The sequence below is a fragment of the Hemitrygon akajei genome, chromosome 3, assembly GCF_048418815.1.
Source record: "Hemitrygon akajei chromosome 3, sHemAka1.3, whole genome shotgun sequence".
Taxonomy (NCBI): Eukaryota; Metazoa; Chordata; class Chondrichthyes; order Myliobatiformes; family Dasyatidae; genus Hemitrygon; species Hemitrygon akajei.
In genome coordinates, this window is record NC_133126.1 from 24,817,801 (window position 1) to 24,836,677 (window position 18,877).

General features: G+C 38.1%; 1 protein-coding gene across 7 annotated transcripts in view; it reads right to left on the reverse strand.

Moving 5' to 3' along the window:
* ston2 (stonin 2) overlaps positions 1-18,877 on the reverse strand; it is a 144,755-nt gene that overhangs the window by 23,331 nt on the left and 102,547 nt on the right. For 6 of the 7 annotated variants that reach the window (XM_073039356.1, XM_073039354.1, XM_073039357.1 and 3 more), the window contains one exon: positions 6,122-8,434. In XM_073039356.1, coding sequence (XP_072895457.1) covers positions 6,122-8,434 — 2,313 coding nt within the window. Of the gene's footprint in view, positions 1-6,121; positions 8,435-9,104; positions 9,207-18,877 lie in introns of those variants that run through there. The other variant, XM_073039360.1, reaches the window with a different exon arrangement.

The following is an 18,877-nucleotide window of genomic DNA, read 5'->3' on the forward strand; positions in this document are numbered from 1 at the left end:
GGTAAAAACGATTATTAAATCGTGCACAGAAAAGTCCCACAAACTGTAACAAGATAAACAGCAATAGTTCTGTGACCTCAAACACAAGAGATTCTGCAGGTGCTGGAAATCTAGAGTAACACACACAAAATTCTGGAGGAAATCAGCAGGTCATGCAGCAACTATTGAAGGGAATAGAGTTGATGTTTTATGCCGATACCCTTCATCAGGTAGTTTAGTGATGCTGGTTGACAAATAATTATTTGCCAGAACAACAGAAAACCTTCATCTAATGCAGTGGATTCACTTACTTTACACTTTCTTACTTCAGTGGTTGGTAGGTTGATGGAGAAGATACTGAAAGGCAGGATTTATGAACATTTGGAGAGGCATAACCTGATTAGGAATAGTCAGCATGGCTTTGTCAAAGGCAGGTCGTGCCTTATGAACCTGATTGTATTTTTTGAGGATGTGACTAAACACATTGATGAAGGTAGAGCAGTAGATGTAGTGTATGTGGATTTCGGCAAGGCATTTAATAAGGGACCCATGCAAGGCTTATTGAGAAAGTAAGGACGCATGGGATCCAAGGGGACGTTGCTTTGTGGATCCAGAACTGGCTTGCCCACAGAAGGCAGAGAATGATTGTAGATGGGTCATATTCTGCATGGGGCCGGTCTAGTGGTGTGCCTCAGGAATCTGTTCTGGGACCCCGACCCTTAGTGGGTGAGGAAATGGAGGGATGGGTTAGTAAAGGTTGGGGATGTTGTGGATAGCATGGAGGGCTGTCAGAGGTTACAGCGGGACATTGATAGGATGCAAAACTGGGCTGAGAAGTGGCAGATGGACTTCAACCCAGATAAGTGTGAGATGATTCATTTTGATAGATCAAAATATGATGGCAGAATATAGTATTAACAGTAAGACTCTTGGCAGTGTGGAGGATCAGAGGGATCTTGGGGTTTGAGTCCATAGGACCCTCAAAGCTGTAGCGCAGGTTGACTCTGTGGTTAAGAAGACATACAGTTCATTGGCCTTCATCAATCGTAGGTTGAGTTTAAGAGCCGAGAGGTAATGTTGCAGTTATATAGGACCCCTTGGTCAGACCCCACTTGGAGTACTGTGCTCAGCTCTGGTCACCTCACTACAGCAAAGATGTAGGAAACCATAGAAAGGGTGCAGAGAAGATTTGCAAGGATGTTGCCTAGATTGGGGACCATGCCCTATGAGAATAGGCTGAGTGAACTCGGCCTTTTCTCTTTGGAGCGACGAAAGATGAGAGGTGACCTGATAGAGGTGTACAAGATGGTGAGAGGCACTGATCTTGTGGATAGTCAGAGGCTTTTCCCCTCAGGGCTGAAATGGCTAGCACAAGAGGACACAGTTTTAAGGTGCTTGGGAGTAGGTACAGAGGAGATGTCAGGGGTAAGTTTTTTTTTATACACAGAGAGTAGAGTGCATGGAATGGGCTGCTGGTGATGGTGATGGAGGCAGATATGATAGGGTCTTTTAAGAGATTCCTGGATAGGTACATGGAGCTTAGAAAAATAAAGGGCTATGGGTAACCCTAGGTAATTTCTAAGGTAAGGACATGTTCGATGCAGCTTTGTGGGCCAAAGGGCCTATTGCTGTAGGTTTTCTATGTTTCTACCCAGGTTATGCTCTCTTGCTACTACCACTGGGAAGAAGGTACTGAAGCCTTCGGTCCAACATCACCAGGTTCAGGAACGGTTATTACCGCCTACAACCATTAGGCTCCTGAATTACATAACCTACAGACTCACTATCAAAGACTCTACAATGTATGTTCTCAGCATTATTGTCGTTTTTTAATTTGCATGGACTGTAGCTTTGCAAAGAGGCTGTGAGGAAGATGCAAAGGCTTGTGTCATGGTTCATCCCATGCAGTTGTATGACAGATCTACAATTCTGACAGAGGACTCTGATCTATGAAAAAGAGAAAACCTCCAGATGCTGGAAATCCAAGCAAGCAACACACACAAAATGTTGGAGGAAGTCAGCAGGCCAGGCAGCAGGACCTGATGAAGGATCTCAGCCTGAAAAGTCAACTGTGTTCTCTTTACCAAAGATGCTGCCAGGCCTGTCGAGTTCCTTCAGCATTTTGTGTGTGCTCTCTGATCGATGGGTTGTTCCTAGGTACACACACGGAGATGAACATCAAGTGGTGCTGGCAGACCATCAACTCGGTGAAAGGTGCCCTTTGGTCTGCCAGTACATCGAGATGTCTGTGGAGGAATACTGCCGACAGGGTGCAGGTCTATGATCTGAGGGACGCACTGAAACTTGGTGCCGTCGCCACAAGGGTTCAGTGGGAGAAGGACCGGTGTCGGGTTCTTCTGTTCCTGGAGATGGAGAGGCCAGGCTGGATGAGGAAGCCCCTCAGGCACTGCAGTGCTGTAACACCCCAGAGTGCCACATAAGTGTTATTGACGTTAATGAATGTAATACAGTATGGAACACTTTGACTATGAATGTAAATAATGAAAAGGTATTGAACAATTTATTCTTGTACATTCATTTTTTATTATGTATAAAGTTTATTTTATTTAAAGTAATTGTTTTTGCACATTGCACGTTCTGTCTTTGTTTATATGTATTTTAAAAATAAATTCATTGTATTTTATTTTCCTGTAAGTGCCTGTAAATCAATGAATCTCAAGGTAGTATATGGTGACATATACCTATTTCGACAATAAACTTACTTTGATTAGGATTTTTTAAAAACTTACATCCACTACAGTGGACAATGCTACCATAGCAAACTATCACATGAAGATTCATTGATCTGAAGCATTAACTCTGCTTCCTTTCCACTGTTGCTATTGATTTGCTGAGTACTTCCAGAATTCCTATTTTGTTATAGCACTCTCTTACAGTGGTTTAGCTTGAAATCTCATCTGAAAGGCAACACTCTTAGAGTACAGCACTGTGTCTTAAGTGTTTGTCTATCTGCTCAAATCACTGCAGTGGATGAAGCACAAATCCAGATCAGAATGTTACATCAATTGTACTATATTCTTTCAAGCAGCTTCACACAGTGCATCTGGGAAAGTTTGACCATGGAATATTTCATCTTTTTTTGAACATAACAGTTAGTTATTTGTTAGTTTCTGATGGCTATGCCTACAACCGACTGTAACAAAGAGCTAACACATGTTAATGCAGAATAAAGGTTGGAATTTATCTGGTACAATTAGATGGCTGTTAATTGTCCTGCCTCTTTAATGTTAGTTTGATTATTAATGGTGAAGCAATTGCCTTACTTTTGCAGACACCCTACTTAACCATGATCATCATCTTCAGCAAAATAGTGCAAGAGGCAATTATTCTGGGCATTTCGTGCTGGTTACAATTGTTGATACAGCGTCAAGACGGAAATTAAATGAGTTCCAATACCTATGTATATCTCCATTTACAGTTAGGAATTAAAATATTTAACTATAAATTTATTTACAATTGCGGTGTCTTAGAAAGGAAGCATCCATTATTACGGACCTCCAGCACCCAGGGCATGCCCTTTTCTCACTGTTACCATCAGGTAGGAGGTACAGAAGCCTGAAGGCACAGCTTCTTCCCCTCTGCCATCCGATACCTAAATGGACACTGAACCTCTGAACACTACCTCACTTTTTAAATATATATTTCTGCTTTTACACAATTTTTAATCTATTCATTATACATATACTGTAATTGATTGACTTATTTATTTATTATTATTTTTTTCTTCTTCTATATTATGTGTTGCATTGAACTGCTGCTGCTAAGTTAACAAATTTCACGACACATGCCGGTGATAATAAATCTGATTCCGAATTAAAAGTTGCAATAGTCAGGATACATTGTGTTAATCAGTTACTTAAATGGTACAACACTCGCCTCTATATTAAAGAAATGAGATGCATTCAAACATATAAATAAGATTTATGACATTTTTAGAAGGAAAGACTGAAAATACATTTGCCCACAAAACACTGAGGTAACTCGTGAACATATTTGACTGGATAAAAATGAAAGAAATATGTTAAATATTATGCAGACAATTACAAAACAGGGGACATAGTATAAAGAAAAACTAGTAATAATTCCAAGAAGGTATTCAGAAAAGACAGCTGCAGAGGGCAGGGGTGTGGAAGGGGGGAGTGTGAGAGGGGGTGGGGGAGGGGGGGAGAGAAGAGGGAGGGGAGGGGTGGGAGGGGGAAAGAGGGGAAAGAAGGGTATGTAAGTGAATGAATATGACAGCATGCTCATCGGGTACAGAAATTACAGTACTGCCACAATCAGCCTGACTGGTCTGCCTCACTGTTGAAAGTTGTATATAATTCCATCACATTCTTGATAAAACTAGACCGTTACTTTGAGCTGACTTCAATACCTTACTGCTGCTGTAGAGGAACATTTGTGTATAAACAAGTACGATAAAGCTGTCAGCAAGACCGATACTAATTGCCTTCAGAAGTGACATGGGAGTTTGGTGGTAATCTCATCACACATTCAGAGATAATAAATTAGATGTCTGCTCACCCTGAATACCAAGGGCACATCAGATCTTAGGGAGAAAGACTTGTTTTAATCATTATAAAAACATCTGGTAAGACCTTCGGATGCAAGTCACATGGGAATAGAACAAAACAGAAGCAGGTGGTAGACCAAAAAAAAATCACTCAAGCCTGCTCTGTCATTCAATAAGATCACTCTCATCCGATATCCCTTGAAGCCCTTGTAGCACCAATGTCTCTCTGTAACGAATATATCACCTGCTCAGTGCTCTGTAGATGCCATTACCTAAGTAAGCTCACCACGGCCTCTACTTCCACAAGAGGCTAAAGAAAGCTGACATGTCCTCTTGAACTCTAAGTCAGGTTTTGTTAATACAGCAGGAAAACATCCTTCCCAGATCCACTATGGATTGGTACTGCAACCATTCTGCCTACGATGGCAAGAAACTGCAGAGATTTGTTGTCACAGCTCAGCAGATCACAGAAACCAGCCTCCCCTCCATGGACTCCATCTACACTTTCTCCCCCTTGGCAAAGCAGCCAGCATAATCAAAGACCCCTCCCACTCTGGACATTCTCCTGTTTCCCCTCTCCCACTGTGCGGAAGATAGAAAATCTATCAATGGAACAGTTCCTTAGTATGACAATATAGACTCTTGACCTCACAATATTCCTCTTTGCAACTTAAATGTCTGCCTGTACTGCACTTTCTCTGTAACTGTAACAATTTATTCTGTATGTTATTGTTTTCCCCTTGTACTACCTGAATACACTGATGTAATGAAATTATATGTATGGATGGCAGGCCAAACAAAGCTATTCACTGTGTATATAAAAATAATAAAGCAATTTACCAAGTTAACATACACCCAGAGAGAAAAAAGATCACCTCCTCACGCTTGTGTCCTTTCTTAAAAGGACCTCTCTCCCCAGTTTTAAATGCTTCCACTGGATGAAATGCTCAGTATGCACCTTTCAAGCTGCTCTAATTTTTCACTTCAATAAAAATCGTCTCTCATTTTCATAAACCCTAAAATACATCAATCCCTTTATCCCAAGATTAAATCTAGTGACCCTTCCCTGCACTGCCTCAAAACCAACATGACTGTCCTTAAACTACCTCACAAATATCATCTACTTCTCTCCCTATCTCCAATTATCTGCTGTTCAGATGCTGTGGACAACCAACTGATGAGGACCACCTTTGAAAAGAAGGCCTAAATTTGCAAGTACAAAAAATGTGCAGCACCAGGTCTAATGCTTCAGAGGCTTTGGGCACAGCTGAAGTCTTTTGCAGTGGGACAAAAATCTTATGGGTACACTGGAATTTCTAAGTGTTTCCTTCTTTACATTTCCATTATTTCAGCATTTTCATTAACTATAAAGGATGTTTTACTTAACTTTTTATTTGTCGCAAAAATGACAAATTTCACAACATATGTCAGTGCTAATAAACCAAATTCTGTTGGAAAGTATTTTTCTTTCGTTTAGTATGTGTCTGAAGATGCAATTAATAGCTTTTTTTAATTGTTTCCTTTACTATGCATTCTAACCAAGGGCTTATTTTGGTAAATAATAGTTAAAAGAAACAGTTACAGCAGAGCTCTGAGTCATTGATAACTCACCTGAATTTTTGTCTGGAAGCCTATTGATTCTCCATACAATAGATTTAAAAGCATGTTCATACTTGGCACTTCCCAGTGTTACTCTCATTACAGGTTCAGAGCCAGACACGCTTGCACTACCAAAGCTGGCACTTCTATTCACTCTAGCTTTGAGTGACTTCTCTCGCAAGACACCTTCTCGCCTGAAGTTCTTAACCCAGTCCATTGGGACAGGGTACCGGATCATCACATTTTCACAAGGCATGGCGGCAAGCTGGTCTCGATTGGGCACAAATCCTGATGACATCACCAACCAAGACTGAAGTTCCACTTCAGCCCCCTTAACAGAAGCCAAAGTTTTAAGGGAGAATGGAAGAGCCTTCTCACTAAAAGTAGTCCTGAAATGCATCAACTGAAATTTATGACCATCCAATGGTAAAAATTTAATTAATCTGGAATTATTGAATTCATCAATATCAACACATTTGTGGAAATGACAGTCATTTATTTTAATCCACTTGGTTGTGGTTGTGGGAATAATGTCATGTCTTGAAACAACTTCATTTCCTTTCATCTGAACATCATTGAGGCCTATTCGACATTCTGGCATCCCAGAAACAAAAGCCAGAATACTGATATGAGTGACAACACAGTGTTGGACAAGCTTGTTGTCTCCTTTGGCCACAATACCTCGAAATTCATCTTGTACTTCCACTGTTATTTCCTCTTCAATGTAATTGGCACAAATCTCTCTGGTACTTGGCAGTTTCATTAGAGTATCTTGAACTGTGGTTACAAAGCTTACATAATCTTCATAACAGGTGGTGCCCAGTTTGATTACCTGCACCCTAACAGGTGCCTGAACTACTGTTGACAAGGGATGGTACTTACGTTTTTCCCTATATAATACTTGATCTATTCTTATAGTATGTATTTTTCCATTTTCATCAAAGTTCTGAAGTTTGAGCTCAGACAGCTCATGGAAATTCTGAAGCTGGATCTCCCTAAAAGGCTTTTCAAGACCTTTTTCATAGAAGAGCTGTAAACGTGCATTATCTAGCATTTTAACATATATAGGACCCCAGTGTCTTGATGACATTATGTTCTTTTTCTCAGGTATTCGCAACATCATTGTCCACCCATCTCTAGGTGGAAGATGGAAAAGGTCATCCGCATAGCTTTCTGCCTCTGGAGAATTGAAGGGGTCATCAGCTAAGGTAGGGCAGTTAACCTGATCTGGATCCATAATATTGATTGGCTTGAGTTGAGAAACTACTTCATTTTGAAGGCTGCAATTCATTGAGTCATCTACAAATGTAGGATTTAGAGAATTATTGAAAATAATGGAGTCTCTTTGACCATTGATGTAAGAACAAGGAAATGGGGAGTCTGGAGAATGACCAAATGTCATGACAGAATCTGGTTGGCTACTGATTTTCATATCAGAAGGTGGAGAAACAGAATCTGATGAACTTCTGAAAACTGAGTCCTTTCGATTGTCCACATCTACGGCTGGAAATCGAAAGGCTGGATCCAGAGAACTCTCAAAAACAGCAGAATTCTTTTGTATATTGGCTTTTACATCAGATAATGGGGAAATAAGATCCATGGCATTAGTGAATACAAAAGAATCCCTTTGGTTATTGACTTTTATATCAGAAACTGAGACTGGTGAATTTCTGAAAACAGAATCCTCTTGATTATTTATATTTATATCAGAAAATAGTGACACTAAATCTGAAGAATTCCGGAAATCAGCTGAAGTCCATTGATCATTTTGATTTCTGCTGGATGTCATAGTAGAATCTATTTGCCTAATGATGTTTGCACCACTAAATGGAGAGTCAGATCCATTTACCTGCTGACAGATCTGAGAGTTGTTTTGTGATGAATTGATTACACCAGAACTTTCCTTTTTCTCAAAGAATGCTTGAAATGGGTTGATTGGCGATGGCTGGACATCACGTAGAGCTTCATCCAAAAATGGGTTAGTGGTACGTGTTGGTGAATAGGGATTTGTAGCAGGTCTATTTAGCGAAAACACATCATTCTTCTCCTTGGTTGAAAAATCCAACAGATTATTTATTGATGCTGCCTTTTCTACATCACCTTTAGGCCCCAAGGATGTCTCAACTTTTTCTTGATCTACATAGCAATGAGAATTTCCCCGTTTTAAAAGTGATTTTTGTGTTGGTTCAGGGTCATCGTCAAAAGTGACCCAGGTTGAAAAGCGTGCTGTTGACATTCTGCCTTCATTCAGTTGTGTGTTATCTGGGCGTCTGTTCATTGATTCCACACTTGTTTCATTATGATCATGATAAAATGAGCCAGTTTCTGAAAAGAAAAAAAAGTTGAAAATAAATGTTAAAAACAAAACAGAATACTAATGTATACAAATAAAAAGTAAAGACTAGAAATGAGTCATGTCAACATATTTTGAATATAAAAAGGTAAGCAGCTTGAAGTGATCGTTAATGAGTTGGTAAACAAGATGTATAAGTCATACTCAGATTCATTTATTTATCACATGTACTTCAAAACATACAGCAAAATACAGTGAACTTCTCCAAGGATCATCATTCTATCGTGGTGGAGTGATGACATCGGGAATTTAGCTATCTGGAGCAGAGCGACTGCTAGAGTCACCTATTGTGGTAAGGTCAAGGGGAGGCTCCAGACAAAGAGTAATCCAACGGAGACCTTAGCAGTGAGCTTGCATTTCATGCCACTGGACCCTGAGCCCAATCTGTCAAGGACAATGTGGTGGCTGCCTAACATCCTACTCGAATCAAGTGAAATGTGGCATTTGCATTTATATTTATTTTTATTGAAGGAATGACACAATACAGAATATATAATGCATAACATTTTCCTCCATTTTGCTTTTATATCTTACCCCTAAACAAAACTCCCCTCACCCACCTTCCCTGAACATACCATGGCAGCTAATGTATTTACAATACAACACTTCACAAATACAAGTACGGACATTTCACAGCCATACCTCCACACTACTTCAAGATGAAGGCCCACACATCCACAACATGTCAGATGATCCAGAATACACTCATATTACAATTCATCAACCACCCTGTGAGGTAAACCATATGCATGTTAAAAGGGAGGCAACTTCCCAAGTACAATCAAATGCCCTCAACTAGTAGGCAATTCCTTAAAACTCCCAAAATATGACAAGAAATGTCCCTATTTTGAATAGAACTTTTTCACAGACCCCCTCAGAGTGAATTTAATCTTTTCTAATTTCAGAAAAAACATTACGTCCTCTAACCAAGCAGCAGCAGATGGGGGAGTGGCAGATTTCCAGACCAGCAAAATTCTCCTTTGGGCCAAAAGCGATGTAAATGCAATGATACCCGACTGGTTTACATTTAAACCCAAACCATCATCTGCCACACCAAATACAGCTATAAGCGGGCAAGGTCTCAGTGTCACCCCCAAAACCTCACTGATAATTTTAAAAACCAGTGCCCAATAGCCATCAAGCCGAGAGCAAGACCAAAATGCATTCACTAAACTAGCCAGAGAGAAGGAACACCTGTCACAACCAGCGTCTGTCCCAGGATATATGTCAGCAAACCTGGCTTTACTTATATGGACCGTGTAAAACGTTAAATTGTATGAGCCCCAGTCTAGCACATGATGACAAGGAATGAACCCTATTCAATGCTTTTACCCAATACTCCTCAGCCAGATCATACCAAAGTTGCATTTATAACCAACATAACCCAAGGACGTGCTGGGATCAGCCTGCAAGTGTCACTACACATTCCGGTGCCAACATAGCATACCACAGTGTTCAGCAGAACAACACAAGCAGCAACAACATCAAAACAACAGCAGCAAATCAAGCCCCTTTCCTCCCTCCCACCCAATGAACTTGTGGATTCGCAGATTTCAAACCTCTGACTACCCTAGTGGACTCACTCAGACCTAGAGCTTCAGATATTACAATGCATATTTTTCATTATACTTTAATCATGGTGTCTCTATTATACATGTAGCTGGCTATTCCATGCCAAGTTCTTCTCATTGTAGCTTCATTGGAAGACTGGCAGAAGCCTTTATCATCTTTTCAAAGTCAGCAAATCGGGAAAACCCTTATCCTGTTCCAAGAAAATTCTTGGCAATGATGTATTTAACAAAAGAAAATGCAATGCAATTCATATGTAGGGAGGGTTAGAAGTATTAAGGCAACACAAAATTTATGCTAGCCATAACTAAGACAGTTTTTTACATATCTTTTTGCATAAGCTTTGAAGTTGAACAGTGTTTGTGATGCTCCAGAAGAAATGTTTTATAATTGCATTGGGACAATTCAAGAAATACCAATTAATTGGAAGTAACTCCAACAGGAAAATGTTCAAGCATTAGACATTGTAGAAGTGAAAAGACCAAAATAAAAGCTTGTGTAATACAAATATAATACAAATGATCATGAAAATCTATAATAGAAAACAACTGAAATGTAATAGAAAAATGCAGACAAATACAGGCAGCCTTCAGTCTTTTGTTGCCTTAGTTATGCCTAATAATGAGACAAATACTTCTGCAATTTGCCAGAAAAGGCTATGCTAACAAGTTAACCAGATAGCCATACTTTATCAATCATCAACCACTCAAATTCTTTGTCTCTGAGAACTTCTAGAATACTGCCAAAACATTATAGGTCTGGTCTGACAGAATGATCAGGTTCAAATTTCTTAAATGGATCTTTTTCTCTGAGAACAGTCTTTCACCTGAGACCACCTAGTGTTTTTGATTTGGATACTAAAGTGTTTCAGATAAAGAAGCAAATAGTAAAAATTGAAATAAAAGTATATAAATGCATTTAGTAAACATCTATTTCCCCCTCATTTTAAAAAGAAACTAGCTTAAAGAGCATTTAAGAAATTAAGATAGGCCCATGGATGATTAGTTATCAGGAGCACTATGTATGCAGAGACCTTAGCATTATCAAGGATATCGCCCATCTGTCCCGCAACTTTGTTGACCCCCTACGATTAGGCAGGAGGTATTGTAGTATTATAGGACAAGGACTGTTAGGATAAATAACTTCTTCTTCCCCTAAGTCAGGGGTTCACAACCATGGACCCCAAGTTGGGAGCCCTTACCCTAGGCTGTGAGACCACCAAGGTCTCATCATTTATGAAGTGCCAGTCATGTTATACTGTTTACTTTTTAACTTGTGTCGTAAATGCACCTTATTAATTGTTGATTTATAAGGTGGATTACTTTGTGTGTTAATGTGTATGAGTTCTATTTATTGTGTCTTGGTCCAAAGGAACTTTGTTTCACTTGGTCATAAACAAGTATACAGTTGAATGACAGTAAACTTGAACTTGATCTTAGAGTAAGTTAAAAGCCAGGCACAACATTGTGGGCCAAAGGGCCTGCATTATGTTGTAGTGTTAATTATTAGGTGTTCTTTGTTCTTAAAGCAATCACACCATCTCTCCCCATTTACGCTGCCTGTCCTAATATTTCTAGCATTTTTTGCTTTTTATCAGACAAAACTGGTGCTGAATTCGGAGGATGCACTGTTTGCTCAGATGCAAATCATGTAATATAAGCTCCAATGATTGTTTTTACATGGATTTCCTTGAGGGGCAGGCATAAACATCTTAGAGCTTTTAATTATTTTACACATTCTTATCTGAGATTGATGCTATTACTTCACGAAATGCCAGAGGATCTCGGCAGGCCAAGCAGCATCTGTGGAGGGAATAAACAGTTGATGTTTCAGGCTGAAACTCTTTTCTCAGAACTGCTGAGCTCCTCCAGCATTTGTGTGTGTTGCCCAAGGTACTTAGATTGACAAGGTAGAACACTGAAGCTAAATTACTAGTCTTACAATTTCATACATTGAAACTAAATCATTGCTAGTCTTAGCATTCCATACAATGGTCCTACTAAATAAGCTTATTCTCTTCTTCCCTAGTGTACTTCTATTTAAACAAAAAATGTCAATTGATTGAATACAATTAACATTAATTGAGAAAAGCAGTTGCCATCAGGGTAAATTAACATGCTAGTGCTATATTACTGAATGAAAAATAGCACTGAAGCTAAACCAATTAGCATTCAAATGCATTACAGTCTATGACACAAAAAAACTACTGTTATAATGTAAACAATTTGTACATAAAATGAAAATATTACTGCATGTTAGTCTTATATTGATTGAAAATGAAATATTCATTCACCAGCTTTTTAATTTTTGTTTCTACTATTTATTTGCATCTTTAACCTCCAATAACAAAATAGCTTTGATAAGATTAATACTTATTTCATGCAAAATACCACTACATTTCTGAAATGTTTATAAAGTATGGTAGATTTTTTAAAAATTCAAACTGACACAAGAATCATAAGCAAAGTAAAAAATACATAATCCTTTATGTTTCTTTTAACTCCAGAAAATAAGCTGATCATTACTTTGCTTTACAGCAATAAAATACACAGAACCAAATTGCAATTATTACAATTGCTTCTCTGATCGGATGCTTCCAAACCTAAATTTGAGTAAAGTGACTTGAAAATGATTGCTACTGTTTAAAAACTCATTACTTAATTTCATATTTACAATCTTTGCATTAAAAGAACTGAATTCTCATTGGAATGAAGAAAACACTGCCACTGGGCCTAATTATTATGCTAGTATTATTGTACTAAAAGAAAAATAATAGCGAAACAAAATCTATTAATATTGCATTCAGAATTTTTTAGGCCACCTCAGACTTTCCTAATATATAACCAACAGTCCTTAATTCCAGCGTGGCATTTAATCTTCAGGTGGTTTACATATTAACTGGAAAAATATATTTATGGACTATTGACCATCACACCTTTGCATGGATGTGTGCCTTTTTTAAGGCATGATTCTTTCATCTGACTTAGTGCACAAGTGTAAAAATCTGCATGTACCTTTCTTTTGGAAAAGGACAAAAAAATACAGGGTTGTGTTCAAATTGATCAGGGTTGGGTTATTGATAGAGTCAAACAGCATGCTGCACATATTCCTGATTGCTATTGCACTCAATTACAACAGTCAAAAAGCTGTCGCGCCAGAATTTCATTTTATAAAACTGTAACAACAACTGCAGCAAGAATAAATAATCAGTTTGTTCTCTTTGTAAAGAGTATAGTTATTTACCTTAAGTCACTATTATTACATTTCACTGAAAGTAAAACTCTTTTCCACAATTCAGAAATAACACTAACCACATCTATATGCAATGTTTGCCGCTTCATAAATTAAAATTCACGTTTTAAGGGTTCGCAGATCAGTTCAACTTTGCTCTTTATGCAAAAATATTAAAGTTGGCTAATGTATCCATGAAGCAATATGAAAATTCTTGAGCTCTAATAAACAATTAACAATAATTTCTTGATTGAATTTGTTTTGGAAGGATGTTGAGGAAATCTACCTTGTTATGAGTTGCACCTTAACTTTTACTTGCAGTACACCTACTCTGTAGCTTTTACACTCTATTCTGCATTTTGAAATTGTTTTACATTATACTATCTTAATGTACTGTGTAATGAATTGATCTACTGTACACACACAGTTTGTAAGACAGCTTTTCACTGCACTTCAGTGACAAGTTCACAGTCAAGTTTATTGTCATTCAATTGTATACATTTTACTGCCAAACAAAACAACATTCGGCCAAACAAAGGTGCACAACACAGTACATATAACTCACACACAACACAAAGCAATATTACCACAAATAAATTAAGAAATAATATATTCCAGAAGATTAACATTTAGCATAGAGTGCATTTACAACACAAGTTAAACAAATAGACAGTATAATGCTCCTGGCGCTTCATACATGGTGAGACCTGGATGGTGACAGTGAGTTCAATAGTTTCACAGCCTGGGGAAAAAAGCTGTTTCCCATCATAACAGTTCTTGTCCTAATAAACCAATTTCAGCATTATCATATATCAAAACTGGACCCTTTCTTTTGTACTGAATTAATCAGTGGGAAATACTGACTTAGGTAACTGGCACCACAGAGATGAGATCTAACTAGAACACCTTCCTGGTCCAAATGAGTCAACATCTTTCCAACTGTTCTATTTATCTGAGGCCATCAAGGAAGTGCTTGTAGCAATTGTTAAATACTGTACATAGTATATAAGGATTAAGTTTCAATAGAGCTTTCTTTGTATTTTCAACTGTGGCATTTAGCTAAATATTCTTCCTGTTGAAGTCTCCTCCAAAAAATTGTTACAACTTTCCTTCCTCTCTTAATAGATCTTTCTCAAAGCCACTCTCAAGGCCACAAAAATACAAAAGACACATTAACAATATTTCAAAAACAAGTATTACATTTCTTATAAGAAATGTTGCAAGAAGTTTGCCTTCCTCAATAAATTACACAGTGAGTTGTGAACTATTTTAAACTTAAAATAATACATTTTTATGCCTTAATTTCCACCTGTGGCAGATGGCACTGTGTTTTGCAGGGAAAAGAAACAACTTCCAAATTATGAAAAGAATTCTGGAATTTGTATCATGAACCAATTTTTAAACAGAAAATTATCTTTATTGTGTTGAGATAATTTGATGCTATACATTAATTACATTAATGTTCTCATCTAAGCAAACATGGCAATATATTTTGATTCCAAATCTCAGCATTGCTCATGCCTTGGTCACATTTGCAAGTACGACAGAACTCTCACTTCTCTTCTACAATAAAGTAGCCCAGAATCTTAGAAAGTACAATATCTGCATTAATTGTTTGTTGTAATTAATTTAGTGCTAATGAGTGGGCAAATTTACAGCTATTCAATCCATTTCTAATGATTATGCAGCTAATCATTTTGCTGCTTAAAAAGACTATTTCTAAACTTGGGCTATGTAAGATGTTTACATAATCTTAAACAATGCATGGAAGTTATATCTCAATTTCACACATCAATTTGACTAATCCACAATTTTATATAACATAAGTGATAACAATCTCAAGGCTCCCTTGCATTAGCATAGCTTTTGAATTTCTGCAAGACACCTAGTGTACTGCATCACACAAATTGTTTCATAGTAATGTACTTATTTTTCATTACTGTGTACTGTTACTTCAGATTATGATTAAGATCAGCTTTAATTGACACATGTACCATATATTGAAACATCAAAACACAGTGAAATGTGTCATTTCTATCAATGACCAACGTAGTCTAAGGATTGGGTTGAGTGCAGCCTGCAAATGTCACCACCATAGCATGTCCAACACTCACCAACTCTAACTGCACATCTTTGGAATTTGGGAGGAAACTAGAGCACCCAGAGGAAACCCATGCAGTCATGTGGAAAACGTACAAGCTCCTGACAGATGGCTATTGGAGATTCCTGTTAATGTAACATGTTGCACCAACCACTCCGCTATCATGCTGCACTACACACTGATAAGCAAAAGATACATAGCCATGGTATCGTTGTTTCCTATTTATTATGTTCTGTTTGAGTTTCTATAACTTGAAACATTAATAATGTTTCCATTCCACAGAAACTGCCTGATCTGCAGAATGCTTCCAACATTTTCTGCTTTTTATATCAGATTTCCAGCATCTGTAGTTTTTTTTGGTTTGTTTCTGTCAGGAATGGTTTCCCCTTTAATTGGCAGGCATACCTGAAGAGATTATTGTAACAGGTCTTTTCCTTACATTTCTTTTGGAAGGAAAGCAAACATTTCTGGCTTCTTGATATCACAGTAAAGCCAAAAGCGTGAGCTCACTACGTGAGGACACTGTGGGGTCAGTCTTCAGCACTGCAACAGCAGGCTGTATTTGGTGTTCAAAAACACCAAGTATCACCATTCAACTTAACAAGACAGATGGCAAGTTTTAATCAGACATATTTACTTGTTAGTGTAAAAACTGTTTAATCTACAATTTGGGTGGGCTTTAAGAATAATAAAAATGATAAATGGTACTTATGCAGTTTAATATGTACTTTCTTCATTTCATTCATAGATTTTTTTTAACTTTTATTAAATCAGATTTTCAAGACTCCATTTATCTGGGTTCATTTCTTTTAATCTTTTTATTGTCATTCAATTTACATGGGCTCATCTCATTAAAAAGGCTAAAGTCAGTGAAACATACTTGTGGGATTCTTTATTTCATCTTCCTTGCAGAAACAGCAGAATCAAAAGCAAAAAAAGGGATTTTTATGCAATAATTAAAAAACAGGTATCTAATTTCAAAAGGAAGCCTGTGACAAATGAAGCTAAATTGTATTGTCATCACCTGCACATCTAACTTGTATAAACATGTCATGCTGCAAGTTCCAATTTGTAACAATATTTTACACTTTACATATGTTTTAGAGGGGAAAGAACTGCAGATTAAAGTCAGAAGCCAGGGTCCTTTAGATTATACAGAGCAACTGATGATTTCAATTATGAAACGAAAGTACAGTGAAGAGAGCAGAGCAAGTATTAATTATAGTTTTAGAGTCATAAATTTATAAAGGACATCAGCTGAGAAACCCTTTCAATCACGTATTTTCTTGCAAGACCTCCCTCCATTCAGTGACAGCAATTTGCCAGAAGTTTAAACAAAAGTTAATGCCCACATGCTGAACTAAGGTCATTGGGACATGGGATAATTATCACTTCTTGCATAAATGTGAGCTATTTCTATGCTTACCTTGCTTTATAAAAACCATCCTCCTTAATGTAGACCTAACAGCTATGCAGATTAATAGACAAATAAAAATAAGGATAGTCATTATATTTTATTTCTACCTGGAAATCCAAAATTCAACCCTTCAAACCTTCATGATACAAAGCACATTTTATATATCTCAGTCAAATTTGGAAACAATCTCAGTCACCATTTTTAAAACTGAAAGATAAAACTAAAATGAACCTCAAAACTATTACAGAATTACAGCAGAATATAGCTTAAAAGGAAACATTAGGCTATCTTAGAGACATAGGATTGTACAGCATAGAAACAGGTCCCACAACCCACTACATCCAAGCTTACTTTAATTCATCATACATTAATTCCCTTTCACTCCAAGCCGTGCTCATTCGAATATCCATCCAAATGTTGGTATTACATAAGAGATAGGAGCAGTAGGCCAATCGGCCCCTCAAGCCTGCTCCGCCATTCAACAAGATCATGGCTGATCCAATCTTAACTCTAGTTTTCACCGAATCCCACAAAGCAACAGTGCCAACCAACAGGGCACCATGCCGCCCATTTTATTTTATTATTCATCCCGCCCAAACCCATGTGATCACCCGGGGGGAAAAAAACCAAGTTGCCAATTGAGGAGAAAAAATCTGGAAAATTCCTCTCCGACCCATCCAGGCTATCGAAAACTGGTCCAGGAGATCACATGGCTGATCTAAACCTAGCCTCATGTCCACTTACCTGCTCGCTCACCGTATCCCCTAATGCCATTTTTATCCAGGAAAATGTCTATCTCCGTTTTGAATTTATTGAGTGTAGTAGCTTCCACAGCTCTCTGGGGCAGTAAATTCCACAGCCCCACTACCCTCTGAGTGAAGAAATTTCTCCGCATCTCAGTCCTGGAACAGCATCCCCTTATTTTAAGATTATGCCCCCTAGTCCTAGTTTCACCCATCATTGGGAACATTCTCCCCGCATCCACCCGATCAAGCCCCTTCACAATCTTATATGTTTCAATAAGATCACCTCTCATTCTTCGGAACTCCAATGAGTAGAGTCCCAATCTACTCAACCTCTCATCATACATCAACCCATCCATCCCCGGAATTAACCTAGTGAACCTTCTCTGCACTGCCTTGAGAGCCAGTATGTCCTTTCTTAAATATGGACACCAGAACTGCACGCAGTACTCCAGGTGTGGTCTCACCAATACCCAGTACAACTGCAGTAAGACCTCCCTGTTCTTATACTCCATCCCCCTAGCAATAAAAGCCAGCATTCCATTGGCCTTCTTGACCACCTGCTGCACTTGCATACTAACTTTTTGTGTTTCCTGCACCAGGACCCCCAGATCCCTTTGCACAGAAGCACTTTACAGTTTCTCTCCATTTAGATAATAACTTGCTCTATTATTTTTCCTGCCAAAGTGCAAGACCTCACACAGTATTATATTTCATCTGCCAAATGTCTGCCCAATCACTCAGCCTATCTATGTCCCCCTGCAGGGTTTCAATGTCCTCCGCACTCATTACACTCCCTCCCATCTTTGTGTCATCAGCAAACTTCGATACGTTGCACTTAGTCCCTTTCTCCAAATCATTAATATAGATTGTTAAGAGTTGGGGTCCCAACACCGACCCCTGCGGAACACCACTAGTCACCAACTGCCAGTCTGAGAATAAACCATTTATCCCAACTCTCTGTTTTCTGTTAGAAAGCCCATCCTCCACCCATGCCAGAATATTATCCCCAATCCCATGATTTTTTACTTTAAGTAATAATCTTTGGTGGAAGTCCAAATACACCACATCCACTGGTTCCCCTTTATCTACCCTATATGTTATGTCCTCAAAGAACTCCAACAAATTTGTCAAACATGACTTCCCTTTTGTAAAGCCATGCTGACTTTGTCCTATTAAGCTATGTTTATCCAAATGCCCTGTTACTGTTTCCTTAATTATCGATTCCAACATTTTGCCAACCACAGATGTTAGGCTAACTGGCCTATAATTTCCAGCCTTCTGTCTATTGCCCTTTTTAAATAAAGGAGTTACATTAGCATTTTTCCAATTGTTCCTGCCTCTTCTGGCAATT